This window comes from Pholis gunnellus, assembly GCF_910591455.1.
Source record: "Pholis gunnellus genome assembly, chromosome: 9".
NCBI lineage: Eukaryota > Metazoa > Chordata > Actinopteri > Perciformes > Pholidae > Pholis > Pholis gunnellus.
In genome coordinates this window covers 13,438,150-13,462,115 of record NC_136535.1, presented here as the reverse complement: position 1 = coordinate 13,462,115, position 23,966 = coordinate 13,438,150, and the positions used below count along the sequence as shown (strand labels likewise).

General features: G+C 41.8%; 4 protein-coding genes across 4 annotated transcripts in view; all 4 read left to right on the top strand.

The window, feature by feature from the left end:
• Positions 1 to 3,414, top strand: part of ppm1lb (protein phosphatase, Mg2+/Mn2+ dependent, 1Lb) — a 40,533-nt gene extending 37,119 nt beyond the window's left edge. The window contains exon 4 of the mRNA XM_079165992.1: positions 1,452 to 3,414. Coding sequence (XP_079022118.1) covers positions 1,452 to 1,792 — 341 coding nt within the window. The 3' untranslated portion in view covers positions 1,793 to 3,414. The remainder of the gene's footprint in view (positions 1 to 1,451) is intronic.
• Positions 3,415 to 4,545: 1,131 nt separating this feature from the next.
• LOC306700789 (ADP-ribosylation factor-like protein 14) lies at positions 4,546 to 5,949 on the top strand. Its single transcript, XM_079165902.1, has 2 exons — positions 4,546 to 4,950; positions 5,200 to 5,949. The coding sequence occupies exons 1-2, from the start codon at positions 4,636 to 4,638 to the stop codon at positions 5,503 to 5,505; spliced, it is 621 nt and encodes a 206-aa protein (XP_079022028.1). The 5' UTR covers positions 4,546 to 4,635; the 3' UTR covers positions 5,506 to 5,949.
• Positions 5,950 to 7,253: 1,304 nt separating this feature from the next.
• Positions 7,254 to 18,567, top strand: kpna4 (karyopherin alpha 4 (importin alpha 3)). Its single transcript, XM_079166914.1, has 17 exons — positions 7,254 to 7,446; positions 9,200 to 9,244; positions 9,410 to 9,499; positions 10,638 to 10,667; positions 10,777 to 10,829; positions 11,853 to 11,948; positions 12,266 to 12,351; positions 12,907 to 12,993; positions 13,114 to 13,283; positions 13,914 to 13,958; positions 14,122 to 14,253; positions 14,387 to 14,515; positions 15,235 to 15,339; positions 15,437 to 15,508; positions 15,650 to 15,812; positions 15,913 to 16,007; positions 16,197 to 18,567. The coding sequence occupies exons 1-17, from the start codon at positions 7,378 to 7,380 to the stop codon at positions 16,290 to 16,292; spliced, it is 1,563 nt and encodes a 520-aa protein (XP_079023040.1). The 5' UTR covers positions 7,254 to 7,377; the 3' UTR covers positions 16,293 to 18,567.
• A 213-nt stretch (positions 18,568 to 18,780) lies between these two features.
• Positions 18,781 to 23,717, top strand: trim59 (tripartite motif containing 59). Its single transcript, XM_079165793.1, has 5 exons — positions 18,781 to 19,057; positions 20,633 to 20,937; positions 21,037 to 21,258; positions 21,372 to 21,581; positions 22,121 to 23,717. The coding sequence occupies exons 2-5, from the start codon at positions 20,683 to 20,685 to the stop codon at positions 22,736 to 22,738; spliced, it is 1,305 nt and encodes a 434-aa protein (XP_079021919.1). The 5' UTR covers positions 18,781 to 19,057; positions 20,633 to 20,682; the 3' UTR covers positions 22,739 to 23,717.
• Positions 23,718 to 23,966: the final 249 nt, after the last annotated feature.

Below are 23,966 nucleotides of genomic sequence, written 5' to 3'. Positions count from 1 at the left end.
CATATTAAATGAGGGAAACCAGATTTTCTTCAGCTAAATACTTAATTAAGTGCCGTCCATGCACTGAAAAGAGAAAAAGAAAAGAATGAAAAATAAACATCTTGATGCAAAAACCAATTACAGAAGAGTCAAATCACAAATACCATCAATAATCATTTTATAAAAATCCCCCAAATTAGACCAATGTATTTTAAGCACCACAGAATACAGTGAATATGTTTCTTAGAAAATATTAGACTTGTAATATTGAATATGAATATTTACTAGATATTAACTTAATGATAATTCATATTTTATTGTTCTTGTTTATTTCCTCATTTGTCTTTTTTTAATTTGTTTTACTGTTATAAAGATTATTTCCTGTTCGTATTTGAGACTATAAGACCCATATGGATTTTCTTTTTGTTTTGTAATTTACATTTCCTTTTTACTGTTGGATTCTGTGGATCTCAAGATGCATTGTTGGTGTCATTCTTTGGATTTTTTAATCAATTATGAATGGTGTTACTGTGTAATGTGTTTGTGATTTGACTTATTGGAGGGATTTTAGTCTGTGGCTCTCGTACGAATATGATGTTATTGTTTATTTTTAGTTAGTTTGATTCCTCTGACAGAAACGTTGCACTTTCAATGAAGTTAAGTGCTGACTGAACAGGAATGAAAACAAACTAGATCATTGAATAAATCATTTCTAATAGATACAAGCCATTGGTTATGTGAAGACAAATAAATACAGTCTAATGATAATATGAAGGCAGAAATGTTTACTAATTAAGGCATTTATCTAAAGAGGCAGTAGCTGCTATAGTAACTATTGAGGACAAAGATATCATGTCCTCTGCTTTTTCTGGGAATTGGGGTATTTTCGTTATCTAATAATAGAAATAGAAAATTACACATAATGGGATTTTTTAATACCCTGAACTCTCAACCTCAGTATGGTTAAAATCATGGCTAGGGTCTTGCTCAGTAGAAGCTAGGGAGGCATCCTGACCTAGTATGGAAGTCTTCATCGTATCATTTCCAGTACAATTCCCTGCTTGCAAATCTGTTGAAGCCGTAGAGGACACACAGGATATGACATGAACTGAAATGTATCCAACATAAACAATTGCGTTCCATGAGCATGAACGGTGAGCACTGAGTGAAAACATGCCAATGGCACTGATCCATATTATTTTCGCACTTTGATGTGAACACTGCAGTCTCGTAGTTGATGGTAACCACTAGACACTTTGCGAGTTGGTTCAGAGGAACAATGGTTCTTATGGTTTCATGGCAGTAAAATGTAAAACATCTGTTTCTCTCCTTTCTCTCCTTTTCCTCTAATCTTTGTGTTCCTCTATCCTCCTCACTTCCTTGCATTCTTTCTAACGCCTCCCCCTCGTATGTCACTTCCTACTCTCTGTTGTATCACTTTCCGACCATTTCCCTTCTATGTTCCTTCTCAGGTGGGTTCATCAGCTTCAACGGCTCGTGGCGTGTCCAGGGCATCTTGGCTATGTCCCGTTCTCTGGGCGATTACCCCCTGAAGAACCTCAATGTGGTCATTCCTGATCCGGACATCATGACGTTTGACCTCAACAAGCTGCAGCCAGAGTTCATGATCCTGGCGTCGGACGGCCTGTGGGACACCTTCAGCAACGAGGAGGCGGTTCGCTTCATCAGGGAACGACTGGGCGAGCCTCATTTTGGCGCTAAGAGCATAGTCCTCCAGTCCTACTATCGTGGCTGTCCTGACAACATCACCGTCATGGTGGTCAAGTTTAAAGGCAAAGCCAGCGAACGGTAGACCACCCGTCTACCACACACAGTATCTATATTATGTTTGAATATGAGTAAGAATAAAATAGGCTTGACGAAAGATTTAAAAACTATTTCTATCACATTTACATATGTTAACCTTTCAGTGCATCAAACCACCCCTCCTCTACTTTTACTGCTGAAAAAGTGACACTTGTAAGAAAATGGAGTTTTACTTCCACAATATTTCAAAGGTGATGTCTTTCCCTCAATGTCTATTTGACCACTAATTGTTTTGTTGTTTTTAGTTTCCTGATTGTGTTTCCACATCATTCAATTGTAAATTGACATTTACTGAGTGACTGCACTGAAAAGGTTATTTTTTCCTGGATCAGATACACGTCATGGTGCAAATATGAATTTATTCCCTTTATACATAAACAACACAAATGATAATATGCATACGCTTGTTCAAATATCACCAGTCATACTGTACAGCAATAGAACCAATTACAATGGTCATATCACACTTGCTGAACATTGAAACTCCTGACGTATGGATGAATTACGTGTTTTGTCTGCAGTTGCCCGATTTTACAAGTTTAGATCTTGAATGTCTTGGCTTACTTTAAATGATTGCTGTTAGTTTATGTGCGGATAAAGTCTTTTTCTGTTTTTATTGTTGCTAAAGTTAAAGATTTTTTTTAAAGCTGAGAATTTGTTAGATTCTGAACCTTATCATAATCCATGTAACTACTGATAATAACTGTTGGATAATGCAGCATAGCTTACAACTTTTTTAAAGCAATACCTTGTGGTGATAATGTTGTAACATCTCATTGTGACTCTTAACTGCTAATTATTAAATCACAAAGTTTGTCACATGTCATCTGATAATATAATAACTGACTGTTTAAACTTGTAAGAAGAAAGTAATAATTGAGTTATCACATATAATAATTGGCAGTTATACATTTAATATTATTTAGGAATTAAGATTACCATGTAAAGTTTAGAAGCCTTTTAATAGGCTTCTCTTTTACACATTGACTTGTTATTCCTTCATCTGACTTGTCTTACATTATCACTCACTACAATCTACACAAGATATAAATGTACAGAAAGTGACAGCTTACTGTTACAATGTCTTCTGTTAACGCCCTGTCATAATTATCCTGATACATATCACATGACCTATAACTCAAAATGTAACAAGGAATGAAACACGTTATTTTGCCTTATTTTCGTAACTATTAATTACCCGTTATGAAGTCTGCTGCAAAAACTACTTCTCGGTTTTTAATGTAATCGATCATGCCATGCTCACTGCACGATGTCTGTGTCGGAACTTGTGAACTCACATGTGGAATAACATTGTGGAAAGAAATGTCTCCAAGAGATATGAAATTGTAAGATGAATGTACATACTGTCCTCATGTTATTATCACCCATCCACTGTTTACACAGCAACGAAGAAAGCAATGCGCCTGTTCCTGGATTGTTTAACTTCAGAGATATATATCAGATAAAAACTGTTTGTGCTTTTTCAGTTCACATTCTCTCTTGATAATGTACCTTACAGAGTGTTTATGTGGCATTTGTACTTGTTTTTGTTGATTTTAATAAACTGTATAAAAATGTAAATGAAAAAGGTAACATTAAAATGATAAATGATCATTTTCTCTGCGTCTGTGTTTTTTTTATTTATGTAGAGAATATAATCTATATATCTATATAATACAGATATAAAGACTTACCAAAACACCAACATTAAAATTTGCAGTAAATATCTCGAGAGCTTGTTCTTTCGCTTAGTTTTTCCATAATGTTCTCTGTCATGGTTTATTTGTTTTGTTTAAATACAGAAAAAGCAGTGAAAGAGATTAAACAACTTCAGACAAGGACCCCGAAAAGCTTGGTTTTAGTCATTGTGTGCCACCTTCTGGGCCACCAGGAGATATTCAGTTCACATTTACTGTTATATTAGGGCTGAGCTGTTACAATTCTCTGATCAATCCAAGTTTCATCATATCATATATACTAGTCATTACATTGTCAGAATTCCATTAAAGAAAACAGAATAGCTTTGAAAACTAGTGACGTATACCCAGAAATGTTACAATGTCAAGTGGTCATACAGTAATAATTAGGGCAAACAAATCAGATGTTTCAGAAGAAAAAAATAGATACTATTATATTTATTGTTATTGTTCTAATTGTGAGAATGTATCACTTGGATCATATTGTCCAGTCCTACTGTAGTACAAGTTTGTGCAATGCTATAGTTAATCATAATAATTCAAAACCTGTTTCATATACATGCATATTAATTTGAGATTAATAACAAATTCCCAGAAGATATTTTTACTGAGACCTTTCTATAAGCCAACCGTTCAGTCTGAAGATAAAACTATATTTACCCGACAGTCCGGGGCCAGTAATCCTCCTCCAAAATGTCCCTGTGATGTCATTGCTACGACACATCTAGCCAGGAAGAAACAACAATCTTCCCGTTGTACAAAACATGGACTTCCTGGCTGCTGGTGTGTATGATGATCTGCAGCAGGTGTGATGTGACTCCTCCGACCGTACTGTGGTAACCAGAGAACTGTACGCAGTTAGTTGCACCGTCACTTTGGATATAAATAGCTTTACTGAAAGCTACGCAGAGACAAAAGGACTCCCATTTCTACAAAGGGGAGGGATCCCTCAGCTCGTCCTTACATAAAGCATGTTGATTGTAGACAGTCTCCATAAGAGAGCGGACACACTACGCCTACAGATAGACTGTACAAAAGGAGACACTGGGTGCAGGCAGCTCGGTTTACACAGCTGTACAAAAAGAAGAAGCCTGCTTATTTTGAATATAGACACAAGCTACAATTTAAGGACATGGGCATGCATGGATCCAAGCCTCAGAAACAAGCGCAGGTCCTGATGCTGGGTCTGGATGGATCAGGAAAGACCACCCTGCTCTATAAGCTGAAGTACAACGAGAGCGTGGTGACCGTTCCAACTGTGGGCTTCAACGTGGAGACACTGGAGACCGACAGGAGCAGCCCGGGCCTGACGGTGTGGGACGTGGGGGGCCAGAAGAAGATGAGGCCCCATTGGAGGCATCACTATACTGATACAGCCGGGCTGGTGTTTGTGGTGGACAGCTGGGATCAGAAACGGCTGGATGAGGCCCGCAAGGAACTTCATCGGGTAATTAAATCACAGAATATTTGTTGCTTGTTTATAATTGTTAAATACTGTTAAAAATATTGTTAAAAAAATTAAAATGGTCCTTAACTCTGTTTACAACTATATTACAGTGTGTTATAGTATATTTAACCATATATGGTTGAGCTGAATAGGTGAAGGATAAACGCAATAAACCCGTTCATCTAAAAAGTTTGTTTTACATTGCAGTAATTAAAGCATTCCTCACTTTGTCTTTTCCACTTGCTATAGGTCCTAAAGTTCGAGAGTCTCAGAGGAGTTCCTCTCGTGGTCCTTGCCAACAAACAGGACCTCCAGGCAGCTCGAAGCCCAGAAGCGCTTTGCCTGACACTGGACTTGAAAAGAGCGTGCGAGGGCAGGTCCTGGTTCATCCAGCCCTGTTCAGCTACCACCGGCACGGGACTCGAGGAAGGTTTCAGGAGGATAGTGTATCTGATGAAGACTCCATTCAAACAGACTCAAGAAGACTTCAAGATTAAGATGAAGTCTAAGGGCTTCAGTGTCACAGCTGCAAAGCAAGTCTTGCTCTGCAGCTGATGATGGATGAAAATCTTTTTTGAAGATCCATTCAAACGGCATGATTCCTCTCACCTGCCAGTGTAAGTCATCAGCAAATGGCCTCACTGTGGCTTCTATAGGATTAAATGAGAGGAGGTGAAACAAAAAGGGGATTAGATTATCACAACTCAAAGTGTTAATCTCTGTGGCAGAAAGCACTTTTACTCAGTCCTGGGGAAGACAAGGTATCTTTGGACCATTGTGATAACCCATGAGGATGCTGTGAGTAATCTCAGGTTATGACAGCCGGTGTGTCACAAGCTGATATGAGCCGTTTGCGATAATTCAGTCTGAGAGGGTTCACATGTAGAAAACTGACTGACAAAAACCTGTATTTGTTTGGTGAAGATTCTGTGACACAAAGAAATGTTGTTCTCTAATTGTGCATTATCTTATTTGTGTTGATTTGTATAAAACACTTGCTGTGCTTGCTATTTATTTATTTATTCATGTCATGTTTTGAACATGCGTGTCAATGTCATGCTCGCGTTTCAGTGTTGTTTTGTTTATTTGTTGCAATAAATAAAAATGGTAAAATATCTGTAATCAAATAAGGTGCTTCTGGGTTCTGAAATTCAAAATCTTGGATTTTGACACAGGGCCTACACAAGACTACACAGGGCCGTAAAGGATGTAGGCAAACTTTTTTACAAGTCTTTGGTAAAACAATACTCACATGCCCATATGTACATTGAAAGAGTTATTGGTCACGGTAATTGTTCTTCGCACTGACTGTAAGAGATAAGGCATACAATCCAATACAGCCTGTGGCTTCTTTATTACTCAGTAAAATCACATTGGTGTCTTCCAAAGTTATTGTACTTTTAGCAGAATATTCCTTCTTTGTGTTACAAGGAAACACTGTCGGGAACAAAAATTTGGAATTTAGCAATAAATATTGTATGACAATAAAAGCTACCCTATCAATCAAATTGCAGTTGATCAAATTACAAAAAAATCGATTGAGAATTAGTTTTGAACTTCATTAAGCTTTTTGAATCAACCATTACCCGTACTTGATTTGATATTATACTATTTTTGGATATATGTTTATTGATATATGTATACATGCAACTTTATTGATAAAAACTAGCAACTGCTGCGCAACAATTTCCTTCAGTAAAAAATTTAATTATCTTATTTTGTCTCGTCTGGTTTGCCCAGGTGGTAATCCAGCCTTGTTTATGGAATCAGAATCAGAATCAGAATCATTTATTGGCCATGTATGCGAACGCATACATGGAATTTGACTCTGGTTTTCACGTTGCTCTCATACATAGAATATACAAATAAACAAGAAAAGATAAAAGATAAAAAACAAGGACAACGAAGACAACAGAGTAGAACAGAACGTATTGATCAGTAAAAAAGTGCACCATATTAAGATTACCTTGTATTGTATACGTAATTCTTAATTTGAAAAAAAGACTATCTGTAAAATAAATACAAGTAAAAAGAGTAAAATAGAGATGTAGTAGGAAAAAAGATATAACATACTCAACATTGTACGTGAATAAAAGCACTTATTTCTACGAGTACATGTGAATATAATGGTGGATAACTGTCTTTGAATACGACGATCCGACGTGAGTTCGTATCTTGTTATGTGGCGCGCCCTGCAGAGAGACGTTCACACTGAAGCCAATGAGAGTGAAGGGGATTTCCCCACCCTTCCGCTACGCCAGAGCGAGGCTGCCCTCCACCACCGGCAATCCCAGTGTGCACCGCGGACAGAGCAGCGAAAAATAGTCCGCTAACGAAAGGCTGAGAAAAGGGAACCAGAAGAGGGTATAGCTCACCAAGCTAAATCCACGAGTTAGACTGTATTTAACGTAACCAGAACCCGCTAACATGGCTGACAACGAGAAACTGGACAACCAGCGGCTGAAGAATTTCAAGAATAAGGGCCGTGATTTGGAGGTAAAAGTTATGTAGATTGGTGTCGAGGATTCCTCTTTTCCTCGGTACCGCCGCTCTGTTAACGGCCAGCTTCGCCTCCTGGCTTCCTTGTGACGTCGTTTCTAATTCCCACCATCGGGAACTTTTTACCCAAAGCCTTTAGCCGGGGCCTTCACACACCGCCGGGTATAGATCACTTGCATTGGTTCGGAGGTTTCGGTTTTTGGTTTCACTGGTTTTTGGTACAGCACGAGACCGCGTTGGTTATAAAACGTGTCAGAAATGCTCGTCAGAGTTCATCGCCTCCGCTGGATGTGCTCTGCTAGCTTAATGCTAACCCAGGCCCACGGGGGACATGCTAGCGTAACTGAAGCATATCGTCACCGGGCCGGTTTAGGTCGATGTGGGAAATAATTACGACACATCCAAAAGTACATATACCGTTAGTTGGCTTCTAGGTTGTGTGTGGGGGGTATTTGATTGTTAACACAGCGGCAGATCAACGGTATTTTGATGCTGCAGTTAGCTAACCTGCGTGCTAGCTTGGCTCGCTAGCTACCATTAAGCTCGGCGGTTGGGCTCGGTGGTGCTGGTGGCTGCAGTTCCACCCATCCCCCGTCTTTATCACCAAAAACAATGGCGGAAACCAGTTAGCCTCTTAGCCGGCCGGTTATCTGGATCTTTGTAAATCATGGCGTTATATTACAATTTTATTCCGTGGTTTACTAACTACGTTACTCATGGTTATAAAACAAGGTTAATGCGACCTGTTCATTAACACGATCACATGACTTTGTAACGTTAGATCAAAGCTACACGTTAGCTCACGTTGGATCCATAAGTTACAAGGTGATTTACAGTCAGCTCAGCGTGCCATTGCTTCAATGTTAGCAAAGGATGTTTGTTGTTTTCAGGCGGACTCTGTGAAGATGTATATGAGCATGACATACTCACACATCCTGTTTGACGAGTAGTTTGTGTTGCAAGCTAACGTTAGGCCACAAGACATGAGCTGTGACATCTAGCAACCTGTTAATAACTTATCGTCACCGTGGTGGAGGTCTGTCAGTGATGAGCACAAGCATATACTCTTAAACTGCAATTAATAACACCTGTCTGCTCGTAACATGAGCGATATAATACACCGTATATTCAGTGGCCAGTTTATTAGGTACGCCTAGCTAAACCTAATGCAGCATTCCTGCAATAAATCCTGCATTCACAAGGGATATAATGCCACATTCTTTGTTGAAGCAGTTTTATGGAGAGATTAATTCTTCTTCATGGCGGAGGCTCTTTGAGCTGCTGTTGAATTGTATATTTTTTATGATATGAATCTACAATTGGTCAGAAGCACAAACTGCAGTCTATAATAAAGACCACAGAGCAGATTCAGCACCTCTAAATCCGTTTCAACAAACAAAAATGGAACATTACAACCTTTATGAAGGACTTCCTGCAGGACTACAGTAGTTTTTGTTGGCTAAGAAATTGTAACTAGATGATTTTATGGGCAGAACATGAATAAAAATGGTATATATGTATATAAAAAGAATAAGGGGGTTAGGGCACATAAAATAGTCTTGGAGTAACTTAGCTAACATGAGATCAGACTTGTGTTAAGTGTGTTTGGGTGCTTTTCCTTTTTATAACTAATATTGCAGATCAACTGGTCGCATAAAAAGGATTTATGGTAGTGTCACCCTCTTGGGCAATGGCAGGTCGGGATTAAAGTTCCTTGTTGTATAATGTCAATATGCTATCTGTCCCACAGACTATGAGAAGACAGAGGACTGAGGTAGTGGTGGAACTCAGAAAGGTAAATACGTTTATTATTTTGTGCTACGTACACCTACATTATATTCTGACCTTTTTATCTGCAATATCTTTGAAATCATGTACTGAAAGATGGATAGTTTTTCTTATTATCAAGAATTTCTGCTGGAATGTGCACCAAGTGATATTTATTTTCCCTCCACCACAGAACAAAAGAGATGAGCACCTTCTGAAGAGGAGAAATGTGCCCCACGAGGACATCTGCGAGGACTCGGATGTCGACGGAGATTTCAGATCGGTACGGTCGTGCATCTTCTGCTCAAAACGTGTCGCCACAAAATCAAGTTCGCATATTTTTAGATTTTGTGTTTTAACAGCAGAGGGTTGTATAGTTCCTGTAAGGAATTACTGTACACTGGGAATGATAGCTTGCCATACATGTTTTACCGAGGGGGTTCTGCACATAAGCTTCCTCTCACTAGTTAAACACTCTTAAAGGTTTAGGACGAACTGACATTTTGTCCCTGTAATGCTGCCTCCATGGCTCTGTTTGCTCAATGTCAGTTGGGTGGGGCTTTTTCTGTGCTAATGTTAAAATACATGTTGGTAGTAATAGTTCTGGTTGTGGTCATAGTTGCGATACATACAGAAAACATTTTGCAGTGCAAATATTACCCTGAAATTTAGCCCTTAAAATGTGACCAATTTTAAAGCGCTTTATTCGTAGGTTAGTACTGATCTTAACACAACTGACCCAACAGATTAAGCCCTGTGCTCATTATTGTTTAGAATTTAAAGCTTAAATGAAAATGTCTCAGAATAACACATTGCTTGTGACAAATATGGGCCTGCTGAGCTTGTTGGACTTTATTTGCCCTTTTTCTGACATAAGATGTTTCTTAAATCGTCACTTTCCCTCAAAAAATGTTTCTTCCCATTGTATCATGCATATTGTGTATGCGGGGTTGTGTTTGAATGTTTTTCATTTCTGGATTGACGTTTGCAAGTCTACCGCCTCCCTCTTATTTGAGGGTGCACATGCAATCAGCTGCAGCTGCTGGCTAACGGCGGCTTTGGCCGGCTTTAAATAATTGGGCTTACAGTCACGGTTGGTTCTTGATTGGAAGTTGGAATAGTGCTCTACGCACTACAGCCTCCACTGGGCCCTGAACTCCCTGTAGAGGGCATCAGGTGAGCTTGCAGGTTGGCCAATTATCACGCTGAATGCTGTCCTTCGCGCCCAGCCGGCTGACTGTTTACACCACATTGGTTCAAGTGAGGATGCAAGTCACTGCATCGCCCTTTTGGGATTTCCAAATTATCAGCCACCGGTTTAAAATGTGCCTGTAACTTTTGATGTAACGCCCTGCTTTAGTTACAAATGTGTGTCCAAGCACGATCATAGACTGACTCTCTGAAATGTTTTTTTTTTTCAGCAAAACACTTCTCTTGAAGCAATAGTACAAGTAAGTAAGACGTTTGCTTTTATTTCTTCTTCTTCTCAGTCATCTAGACGCTCTTATGGACGGTGTGTATTATGCATCAGAATTAAACTTGTGTCTTTGTGTTCTCTAGAATGCCACCAGTGATAATCAGGGCGTCCAGCTGAGCGCTGTTCAGGCTGCCAGGTATGAACACACACCCTCACACTCCACTGATTATCACTTCAGTTCATACCAGTCGTTTGCGAATTGTTAGTTGTCTTTGTATAATTATTTGGTGTCACATTTATCATGTTGTAATAATGATATTCACAGTGAAAGCAAAGAGGACCGACTACAAGATTTTAGGATAAATTAGATTTTTAGCAGATTTTCAGAAGTAGCGCTACCACAGTCTGCAGAACTGTTAAGGAGACGTTCTATAGAATCCAAAATAAACCAAACTACAGCTGTGACAAAGACATAAATTAACAATGTGTTGGATTTCACTATTGTAGTTAAATGTGTTCAATGCGTATAAGAGTTATGTTTTTGACTTGTCTATATTGTTGCACGTAAATATCAAGTCAATGCTGTCACCGTTATCATGTTGCCACTCAAACCTTATTGTCACCATGAATAAACTATATTGATGCAGTATAATAGTGTAGCGGTAGTAATCCAGCTTCACGTCTGGTATCTGTGAGTCACAGATTCTGCACCAGTACGCCAATACTTGGGTCTTAAGAGGTTCTCTGATTTAAAATCCTCGGCCTCCTGCAAAATCCAGTGTTGAAATTTCAAGTGCTGGATGTTTTTCCATCTCGGTTAGTCCGCCGTGATTTACAGCAAGTCAGCCCCGTCTGATTAATGGACGTTGTTAATGGCACTGCAGCTCAGTTCTGTAGCCCTCCGAAAGGTGGGTCATGAGCAGCATGAGGCAGCTGAAATCATGAAACGTACTTCTCTATTCTTTTTTTTTTTATTCGTTTGTCTTCTGTTCCTTTTCCCAATTTAAGTCTGCTCTGCAGCATTACCAACATCACAACACTGACGTTGTGTGGTGTTGAGGTCCTGAGCAGGGTGACGCTTCCTGTCGACAGTCACAGGGACTGTGATTGACTTACAATGTGAAGACGCACATTCTTTCGTGTTTCTCTCTGTGTGTCAGTGGTTCTTCTTGTTGCTGCGTGTGAGTAATGGTCTTTTGTGTCCTTTTTGTTTTTGTAGGAAGTTGTTGTCCAGTGACCGTAACCCTCCCATAGATGACCTGATTAAGTCTGGGATCCTTCCTATACTGGTCCACTGCCTGGACAGAGATGACAAGTAAGCGGGCTGGGATTCCTGTTTGTCTGCATGTAGCAGTGCATCACGCTCTTCCATTTGTGATAATTACAGTACAGGCTAGTTATTTTTTCTTTCCCCCATCATGTTGAGTTTATGTTCACTTCAAAGATATGCAAATGAGCGAGCAGGGTTTAGCCCAGCGTGCATCTGTAGCAGTTATGTAAATGGCTTTTAGTTTCCACCTGCCAGGAATGGCAGAACAAGTATGAGTCATCAGCATGCGCCTACTGTTTGACACCACTGCCCAGTCGACTCGATTTAACCGCGGCCTTCATCCACCTCTCACATTTCTACAGCCCATCTCTCCAGTTTGAGGCCGCCTGGGCTCTGACCAACATAGCATCTGGTACTTCAGAGCAGACCCAAGCTGTGGTCCAGTCCAGTAAGTGCCATTTTTATCACAACGCCTTCTTTCAAGCTCTCTTCTGTAGTATTTTTCAATGTATTCATCATTGTTAAAATAATACGTTTGGCAGAATGTTATGAAACGATAAAAACTGCAGATTTCATTCTCTTGTGTTGGATTTGATATATTCTTTCTAAACTGAGCTGCCTGCTTCTCCAAAGTTGATCTTTGTTTCATTCAGAGGTTGTGATTGATCACACTAAATGGCAGCACTTGCACTGAGCTGGAGCATAACAGAGTTGAAGTACTTGAATCAATAAATATACATCAAATCAACATGAGATGTTTTCCTTCTCTGCCGCTACATCTCTGTTTTTATTAGCATGTTGTGGCTCAATTGCATTTAAATCAAAGTGCAAACACGGCCGTGTCCGAATCAGGAGTCCAGAGTCCAAGTGGTGATTTAGTGTGAGTCATCGGATGATTACACGTTTTAAAGTGTAACTGTTATATCTCTTACTAACATATCTCATACTTGAATAAAAGCAACGATCATGAGAAGTAAATGATTGATCTGTTTCCTTTGTGTAGATGCTGTGCCGCTGTTCCTGAGGCTGCTTCACTCTCCTCACCAGAATGTGTGCGAACAGGCGGTCTGGGCCCTGGGCAACATCATAGGTAAGTCGCTGTTGTTGTGAACAACAAGTGTGTTCGAAATAAATATAGTCAGTCCAGCGTAGACATGCGCTTCATCTGTCTGTCTCTGTGTGTGTGTGTGTGTGTGTGTGTTCTCTCCAGGTGATGGCCCTCAATGCAGAGACTATGTGATCAGCCTGGGTGTGGTTAAGCCCCTGCTCTCCTTCATCAGTCCCTCCATCCCCATCACCTTCCTCCGCAACGTCACCTGGGTCATGGTCAATCTGTGCCGCCACAAGGACCCTCCACCGCCCATGGAGACCATCCAGGAGGTGTGTGTTTGTGTAGAGGAAGAGCGGGAGCAACGGTTTGAGTGGGAAGCCAGTGGTTGTTAATGCGGATTAATAATGTCGTCTTCTTTAGTAAATACATTTGCAGAAGCAAGATATTCTGAATTGTGAATTCTTGGGGTTTTATGCCTCCACACTTTTGGTCATTGCTCAAAAATGAATATGCTAATTATTAGTTTCACACAAATATGAAGTGATGGCATTTTGTAGAGACGGGATGGGAACGGCTGGTTGGTTTAGGCATACAACCGCGAGGAGGAAATTCTTGCTTTTCTTTCTGCCTGCTGCTGTGAATGCTCATCTCTGCTGTATGCAGGTGAGGGCACTCTGGCCTTCTCCTAAAATCTATGAGATGTGTGTTTATTGGCTGGCAGGGAGAGAGAGAGGCGCAGCTCCATCTGTGGTCTACCTAAACTGGTTAAATGAGCACAAATGTAGTGTGTTGCTGTTGTGTGTTGAAATGACTGAAGTGTAGCAGAGCACAGAGTCATGCAGCCACTTCAACTATTAACCGTTTACTGGTGTCAGCCCCATTAGAACCCTGCGGATTTATTTTGTCATCCTTTTCTCCACATAATGATCCCGCCTGTCTTTCCTTCTTTATTTTCTCAGATCCTGCCAGCTCTCTGTGTGCTGATCCACCACACTGATGTCAGTGTGAGTAGCCTGAATTTGTCTTGGCCTAACTTACCTATTAGCAGAGCTCTATTTCCACAAGATCTCTCTTAATGATAATGTTAGATAATGGCTGTTGACTTCAGAAGAGGTCCAGGATGGAGAATGTATTCATTAGCTTCTGTTTATTCCGTGCTGCCTCTAGATCTTGGTAGACACGGTGTGGGCTCTGTCCTATCTGACGGACGCTGGGAATGAGCAGATCCAAATGGTCATCGACTCCGGCATCGTCCCTCATCTGGTACCTCTGCTCAGTCACCAGGAAGTCAAAGTTCAGGTATGAATGGACACCGATTATGTTTGGGATTAGGTTAATAACACTTCAGGCATGGACCCTAGAGATGGCATTGATTGTATATAGCATCAAAATAAAAAATGAATTATATTATAACGATTCTCTCTGCATCCAGACTGCTGCCCTGAGGGCTGTTGGGAACATAGTCACTGGCACAGATGAACAGACCCAGGTGGTGCTCAACTGTGACGCTCTCAGCCACTTCCCTGCACTCCTCACACACCCGAAGGAGAAAATCAACAAGGTAATGCATTCTCTGCTTCGTCTTCCTCCTCCTACATGCTTACACGCCCCCGTCTACTGCGAGACGCGTTGTCTGGAAGTGATGAAATCAGAGACTTGGTGCTAGTATGAGTGCTGTGTGAAAGGTCTAGACGGGACAAATAGCCAATTGTAGGAATTCGCAACATGGAGAATCGCGAGGATGAAGAAGATGACGACGAAGAAGACTCGGTGGGGGGTTAATTGTAGTTAGTGAGACAGATCAGGGGGGGAGGGAGGAAGGTTGTCTGTGTGCAAGTGATTGTATGTGTGATACCATGGGTTGGTGGCCAGAGGGTGCTGAAGACACCCACGTGTCTCTGCTGATATCGGAGTGCATCTGAGACCAGTCACTTACAAATGAGGCCCACTTTGTGACCTGGACGATGATTAGAGCCTCAAAAAACACCCTAGCCCCTCCCACAGCACGTCGTCTCGACCAGAGGTGAAACTTTCAGTGTCGACCTCTGGATTCTGATCCAGTTCAGACCCAAAAACTCCTTTTGGAAAAGTGATTATTAATGGAAAAATGACAAAGTCTTAAGCAGGCATGTTCCACATCTCCAATTGAAGGTGTGACACAGTCGCATCTTCTGGCTTCTTTAGTTGAGATAAAACCTGAATACACTTAAACCTCCAGGGCTTGCCTTTACATGGTGTCGTGACTCTGAACTGACTGAAGTTGTGCTGTTTGTCCTGTAGGAGGCGGTGTGGTTCCTGTCCAACATCACAGCGGGCAACCAGCAGCAGGTGCAGGCCGTCATTGACGCCAAGCTAGTTGCCATGATCATTCACCTGCTCGACAAGGTGTGTCTCCATCTTTATAAACCGTGTGAAGGCAAAGCACATCACGTACGATTATTGTTGAAATATGTATCGCTGACTTTGAACGCACTTTTTTTAGGGTGACTTTGGCACTCAGAAGGAAGCAGCCTGGGCCATCAGCAACCTGACAATAAGTGGGAGGAAAGATCAGGTAAGAATCTCGCAATGGAATCAAGTTTGGCCATTTTTTCTGAAAATACATTTGAGTCAAGAAAAACTGAAACTCCTGAATTATAAATGTTGAAGTATTCCTTCCTTCTAACATGCGAGTGACCTCATTGCCTCTCTGCAGGTCGCCCACCTCATTGAGAAGCAGGTGATTCCGCCATTCTGCAACCTGCTGACCGTGAAGGACGCCCAGGTGGTGCAGGTTGTTCTTGACGGCCTGAGCAATATCCTAAAGATGGCCGATGATGAGGCTGAAACGATCGCTAACCTCATTGAGGAATGTGGAGGTAAAGTCCCAATTATGTCATCACGGTTTTACCATATTTGTGTGAATAGGTGGTCGCGTTTGATTGAATGGTGTAACATTTGTTCATTTCTAATCGGCAGGTTTGGAAAAAGTGGAGCAACTGCAGAATCATGAAAATGAAGATATCTACAAATTGGCATACGAAATTATTGATCAATTCTTCTCATCTGACGATGTAAGTTACAAGTAAAAGTTTTGTTATTTTCCTTTCAAAGTTGATTTTCTCACCACAGTTGTGATTTGAAAGGTTGCATTTGACTTGCTGAATGTTGTCTCCTTATGCAATGAAACCCACTAGTGTTTGATCTCCTGTCATGTCCGCTGTACTTTGTTAACGCCCGGTTTGCGTCGTCTTCTCACTCAGATTGATGAAGACACCAGCCTGGTCCCAGAGGCCATCCAAGGTGGAACTTACGGCTTCAACTCCGCCAACGTGCCAGCCGAGGGATTCCAGTTCTAGACGGCATCTGGGGTATTCTGGAGTTTTGTTCACGATGCAGCACTCTGTTCAACATAAAAAAATTAGGAGAGAGAGAGCGAGAGAGAGCGAGAGTGTGAGAAATTTGATCCATTGTGCTTGGCTCGTGGGATCCATGGCTGCATCTTATCTGAGAGAAAAATGTGTGGATTTCATTTGGCATTCCAGGGGAACCAGCCCAAATGAAGTTTGAGATGGCGAGTGGATGCGAGTGAGAATGAGTGGCTACATGTTGCAAAAAAAGCAAAACATCTACATCGAATGCGTTGAGAGACATGCCGACATAACTGCTGTGTTATTGGAGCTGTCGCCTTCGGAAATCTACTTCAAACGTCAACAAAAAAACTCGATGTCTGCCCAGGGAGAACCATGGACATCCAAAAATACGAAAACAAGAGATCTCGAATTATTACAATACAACAAAAGGCAGAAATGAAAATAACTTAAATTATGAACTGAGATGAACCACGAGACCATCACAATTCTGCGGTCCTCCGACTAGAGAGGGCGCCACCAATGTGCCCCTCCCCCAATCGGCCACGCTATCAGACATGTGTGTGAATGGACCCATTGTGTATGAATGTCTGGACTCTCAGGAGCCAGGTTCATCTCCTCCAACGAGACGCCCCGACAGGGCACCATCCTCTCCCCCTGGTGGGCGGGGCCAGGAGTCTGGCTGTGCGTGTGTCGCATGTGCAAGAGAGTGGACGGATGAGTTGTTGTGTGCTTGGCTGCGTGCGTGACTGGGAGTGTGCGTGACTGGGTGAGAACGCATGCGGAGACGGGAAGAAAAAAAATAAATACAAATACAACATCTGAAGAGAAACAAAATTGCAACAATGAGGTTAGCAAAGGTTTCAGGAAAAGAAATTCTGCCTTCGAAAGAGAGGCTGATCCGCAAATCCCTGAAAGGAAGAACTTTGGATATGAGAAAAAAAAAAAAAATCATCATCACAAGGATAATTTTTTTTGTTTTGAATTATTGTTAAGTTAGTATTAATTGACACTGGACAATGCTATTGGCAGGTGTGGAGCAGCAGTGCATTGTATTAAGATGCATTCGGTGGCTTTTGGGCTTTTCTTTTTGCCTCCAGTGTGTTCCTTTTTATGATCTTTTTTTTTTTTATTATTTTATTTTCAGCTTTTAGTTTCATTGCTTCTGTAAAGGTGATTGACGACGATCGTACTCCACCCTCACACCAGAACCCTAACCTACGCACCAGACATGGGCTTGATGCTGTGAAATTCTGACACCATCACTATAATCAACCAAATGACCTGTTCCCCCTTGTGACACTTCATTACTTTTCATTCAATTCACAGCAAACTCACTGCTTTGCAGTATTGTTGCCATAGCTTTTGACTTATCACCAAGGGAGAAGAGAGCAATGGCCATTTCACGTAGGATTGTGAATCATAACATTTGCATGTACTAAACTATAGCACAGTTATTTTTTTAGGGTATTTTAGTTTCCTTAGGCTGTGGATACAGTGTAATTTTCATTTTAAGTAAAACTGTGCTTAAATGTTACATGTTTCCCCTTCCCTTATCCCTCACTAGTGTCAGATTTGCTAAATAATCTATGGTTTTGCACATATACTGCAAAGTGAGGCCTGAAGTCTTTCTGAGGGCGTGTTGGGCGGTTTCATAGGTTTTGACCTGCCAACAACCTCTACAATATGCATCACTCAACCACAATCTTTGTTGTCTTTCTAGAGTAATCCAATGATGCTTTTTAGTGATACATGAGAAAATAATGACTTTGTTTAAGGAGCAGCAGTAAGGAATCTGCTAATTAATCTCGGCTAGACTAAGCGGGGAATTAGCCTCCCTTTTCCTCCAGGTCAAAGGGTGTCCCACATGTCAGACTGGAGTTGTCCTCAGTGGGTTCTCCTGAATAATAAATAACCCATGAACAAGTTTGCTGTACCTTTTTAGTACCTTGCAGTCCTTAGCCCCATACTCGTTTCCTCTTATACCAGCTAGGTGTACAAGCTTACCCTTTTCCATTTTTTTGTGTTAACTTCAAACACTGTAGTAAATGATTACACATTGTGCTCATAAACCTTCTGTTGAACATAGGGGTATTTTTTTTTTTTTTTTTTGCAGCATTCCTTGTAAGCAAACATGTGGTTTCAAATCTAAAATTATGACATGGAAGGTAAAAAAAAAGGTGGTTTGCCCAAAAAACCTTTTTGGGAGATAGGCTACAGGATAGGTTGTCTTCGAGAAAATAAATAGTGAAACCCAAAACGAGAGACTGTGTGTGTGTGTGTGGTCTGTTGTGAAGAAGTGGTGCGTTTAATCCTCATGCGTTTATTTCCACTTTCTTAAAAAAAGGTTGAGTTTGGATTCAAATATAAAAGCGCAGCCTGATTGGCCAGAGAGACATGTTTATACGCATGCGCAGTACAGGAAATATAAATGCATTCGGAACTATCGGAGAAGTAGCGGTTAAGACTGGTGGAGTACGTTAGTGACATCCACGCGCACCAAAAAGGCTGGGTGGCAATAGTGCATGTCATTTAAAAGAATAGCTGGTTAACTTAAGTCTGAAAACCTCGCAAAACGTTTACTTTTTTTTCCTATTTTCTACGCAAGCATTTAAATGTGCTCCAAAAGTTTTAGCGTATCCGCCTCCCTCTGCCTTCAGCAGTACGACTTCACTGAGGGCACTTGAAGGCAGCACGTTGAGGAACAGGAAATGAGAACTGTTTTGGGGCAGACTCTTTCCTCCGTGCACACGGTGAGTGTTTAACTAAAGGTTTCTCGCTTTAAAAATCTTAATAAATTGTATACGTTGTGTCACCAAGATAGAAATGTGTAAATGTTATATTCGAAGACAAAAAATGTCTGACAGGTCGCTGAGAGAGAAGCTGCAACAGCTGTTAGTGTCTAAACGTCACGTTACTGGAATGGGAGTGACACGGTAACGTTAGTTTAAAATAAAGATTTATAGAAGACTATTTATCATGTGGGAAATATATTTTATGGTTGTTTAAGGTGTCTTTAAAATAACGTCTCTTGAAGCAACACATTTCTACTTTTTCTTTTGCTTCTTATGTGACGTTTGAAAGAGAACTGCGGTTAACTGTCTCGTGATAAAAAAATAAAACTTTCTGCAAAGTTGACCAGAACAGGGAACAAAACAATTGACTATTCACAGGAAATAGTAAACAAAAATTAAAGCTGTCAAGTTTTAAATGTACCAATGACATGATACATGTCTAAAATTAATTAATTGATAATAATGAACACATTAAACGTTACCTGTTTGATTCTGGGCGCCAAATCGGCTGTAGTTTAACTGCATGAATGGATTTGGGTTCTTGGGGTCAGTTGCACAACTCAGCAGCCTGTCCTGACCACACGGTGTGTGTGTGTTTGTGTGTTGGGACTGAGTGGGTGCTGGCAGAAGGCCTCCTATTGTCACTGCGGTGCTAATGTAACTAGAGGAGAGAGCGCGCGCGCGCACACACCTACTATAGAACTGATCCTCTATTAGGATAGAGGCTGAGCCCTTTTCTGGCTGTTCACTTGTTTTTCAGCACAAGATGGCTAGACTTACTTGAATGAGGCAATCCATGCTGTTAATAGGGAAACACTAATGATGCATTCAGGGGGCTTTTTATTAGATACACCTGTACAATCTAATGCAATACAGTTCTACCATAAATTCTACTTTTATGATGCAATGTTCACTCTTTTGACACCGTCATAGAGAGGTTAAGAATATTACATTTTAGCATTGGGGTCATGGTTTAGAGATTGTTTCTGTTATTGTTTGTAAATGGGGAGGACAGAATATCAGAAACACCACATTATAATTTAGTCTTCCAGCATAACACCACCTTTTGACCTCAGTAATAGATATATAATTGAATTTACACATTGCTCATAATGAGCTTTGTAAAGGTAGAATTCATGACAGAGCTGTTGTATTATATTGTAATAGATCGTACATGTGTTCCCACGTTTTATCTATTTTTACAATTAATCATTATGTATATGAAATAGGGAAAATGCCTATTTTTCCTCTTCACATGTCTTGTTATATCTGACCAATAGTCCAAAACACAAAGATGTCTTTTATACGACAAGAACGTTTTAACTCAAAGCTGAAACCTTCAACTGTTACTTGAAAAACAAATGAAACGGTAATTAATTATCAAAATAGTTCAATTTTTTGTGTTAATTGACTCTGAACCCAATGACATTCTTTTAGGTCTTCACTAGGTTACGCTCACTTGACAGTTGCAGCGAGTTGATGTGTTTTGCTGAACGCGTAGCTTTTCCTCCATCCTGCTTGCTGTCCTGCCAGATCTTCTTCTCCCTAATCCTCAGTCCTGAACCGGGCCTCTAGTCTCCACCATGGACACCCTGGAGGAGGACCTGACGTGCTCTGTGTGCTACTCTCTGTTCGCGGACCCGCGCGTCCTGCCGTGCTCGCACACCTTCTGTAAGAACTGCCTGGACAACTTGCTCCGGTTGTCCACCAACTACTCCATCTGGCGTCCGCTCCGCCTGCCGCTAAAATGCCCCAACTGCCGCAGCGTGGTGGAGCTGCCCCCGATGGGCGTAGACTCTCTGCCCACCAACGTATCTCTGCGAGCCATCATCGAGAAAGTAGGAGAGAGTCAACCTTCATGCTACCTATCGGTCTAAGAATCCTCTTATTGCTTTATATGCTTTGCTGCTTAAGTTTGTGCTCGTCTGCTATCTCAGTACCAGAGCGACAGTGAGCCGCGACACCCTTCCTGTCAGGAGCACCACAGGCAGCCGCTGAACATGTACTGCATCCAGGACCGCCAGCTGATCTGTGGGCTGTGTCTGACCGTCGGGCAGCACCAGGGCCATCCCATAGATGACCTCCAGGCAGCGTTCATCAGAGAGAAACAGACTCCATCGCTGCTGCTGGCCAAACTCTCTGAGCAGAGATGGACACAAGTAGGGAATCCTGTCAATGTGGCTGCAATCGGGCTGAAAAGATACTCTGAAAAGCATGTGTGGTGTGTTCATTTGGAAATGACTGTGTTGACTGCCCTCTGTCCTGCTGTTAGGTGTGCGAGCTGGGGGAGCAGTTGGAGCAGGAGAAGGCCCGCTGTGAGGGTCTAGTGAGGCAGGACCGGCTGGAGGTCCATCAGTTTTTTCAGGCACTGGAGGTGGTGCTGGCCCGGAAGAGACACGCCTACCTGGAGGCCCTGGATAAAGCCGGCGCAGAGGTGTCCCGGGCCTACGACCCGCTCATTCACAGCGTGAAGGCACTACAGGTGTGTTTCAGGGCTGATGGCCGATTTACATCAGATCAAAGCACACATCGTCATCGTCACTTATTTAGGGTCCGTTTCCCATCCTTGAGTGGATTAACTAAAATACTTTAGCATGGACAGGTAATATGGACAAGCAAAATATCCATTGAAGTTGGATTTAGCTACTTTCAATGATGACGTGAGGCATCCATGTTTGTTTGGTTTATAGGCGCCTCGAAATTATTAGGTGTCATGTCGGATATATAAGAAAAAAGTGAGAGTTTCCCTGTCGTAATTACGACTTGGATGTTGACAGTAACAGCTGTTTATAATCTTAAAAATGTGTCTTTTCATTGTTTGTTGCAACTAACGATTGTTAGTTAGTTCCCAGGGCCCAAGGTGACATCTTCCACACAATCTAAAACCCCCAAATATTAGATTACAAAATTTATAAAACAGAGAAAAGCTGCAAACTTGCATTTTGAGAAGCAGGAACAAGCAAATATTCAGTGTTTTTGTGTGAAAATAAAATGCCCCGATAACGATCATGTTTCCTGCAGGAAGAACAGTTGGACCTGGTGTCCCTGGGTTCATCAGTAGAGGAGGAGGACTCACCGCTGGTCTTCCTGGAGCAGGTCCATTTGTTCAGAGAGAGGGTTGAAGGGTTCATTAAAGCCCCTCTGCCCTCGGTGATCAACCTCTCCGTCACTCCGCGGGCAGCAGAGCACCTGCAGCAGCACTGGCCCGCCGTGACCATCGGGAGCCTGGAGGAAGCGCCCGTCCCTAAGGTGTGCTGCTGTGCCAGATGTGGCGGCGTGGAGGCCGGTGTGGAAACCGAAGCCGGAGGAAGGGATCCGTCCGACGGCTGGGCGCAGAAATTGTGGTGGGAACTGCGGCCCACCTTCTCGGTGCTGCTGCTCGGGCTGCTGCTGCTGCTGACGGCGCTGTGGGTCAACCCGGTCGGTGGGGCGCCGCTCGGTTTCTCTGTGCTCTCTCAGTTTAGTCAGTCGGTCCACGGCCTGAGCAGTGAACTCGTCACATCGGTCTGGGACACGGCGGGATCCGCGTACACGGTGCTGGAGGCCGCGGTGGAAAGATGGAGCTCTCACCTCTCCTCAGTGGGGGAAAAGGCCTCCCAGCGGCTGGCTGCCTTATTGAAAACTCTGACATCCCACTGAAACTAGAACCCTCGACATACATGTAGAGGCTGACAAAGGTTTACTTCCACACTCCTGTAGTAAAGGGAAAAACACTCCTTTAAACTCCTGCTATTGTCCTGGAAAAATTCAGGCAATTGGTAAACAGACATTCTTTAAAAAAAATGTAGACGTTTTTGTAGCCGTACCTTTTGTATATTTAGTGTTATGTTCCTATTTATGGTATATTCTTCTAGGTTATGTTTATACTGCCTAACTAATCAGCATTAATCATATCAAACAAGATTTTTTATCATAGGCAATCCCAAGATGCAGTGGGACAATTCAGTGCTTAGGACTTCAGTTCAGCTGCACATGTATCTCATTACACAGGTCCACAGGGACCGGAGCTGTATGTGAACCCTAGAGCCGGGAGAGTGGAACCAGATACACTCTGGACCTGAGATCATGTTGCAGTGATGCTCAGCTCTCTGCCTTGCTGTGCCTTTAACCACCACACCTTAACCTTACACTACTTATAATAGCCGATATAGATTATATTTAGAAACTATATAATAGTCTTATTGTAGTAGACTGCAACTCCACCAGGACCAATAGCTTTCTACAACTCAAGATGTCATCAGCAGGACAGATCTTTATAAAGCTGCATTCCTAAATATCTTCCATTTATTATCTTTAATAGCTGTGGCTGGGCTGACATATAGAGACAGACAACCATTCACTCACACCTACGGGCAATTTAGAGTCTTCAACTAACCTAACTTGCATGTTTTAGACTGTGGGAGGAAGCCAGACAACCCGAGCTGACACGGGGAGAACATGCACATTCCACACAGAGCTGTGAGGCAGCGGTGCAGCCGCCCTAAATATCATGTACACAAGTATTATGCAAACTATGGTTGGTATACATGCTACTACAAGCATCACATACTGAAAATACATTTTGATCTGTTGTATTTTTCTAAATGTTACTGTATTTTAAAAACATTGCAATAAATTTGTTAAAATGCTTTTTGTGTCTTCATTAAAAAGCCATCAGCAGGACGCTGCATGATGGGTCACGAGTCAATTAGTGTTGCAGTGAGCTCGAGTAGCTGATGCTCGCTATAGTTGTCTTTGTAGTGTCAAATGTTTTGTGTCCAAGCATCAGCTGACCTCAGCAGAACATGTGCGCTAACTAGACAAATCTTGATTATTTGTTAGAGTTGTAACATTTATATTAAATGTAAGTTGACCATAGGAGCTCGTT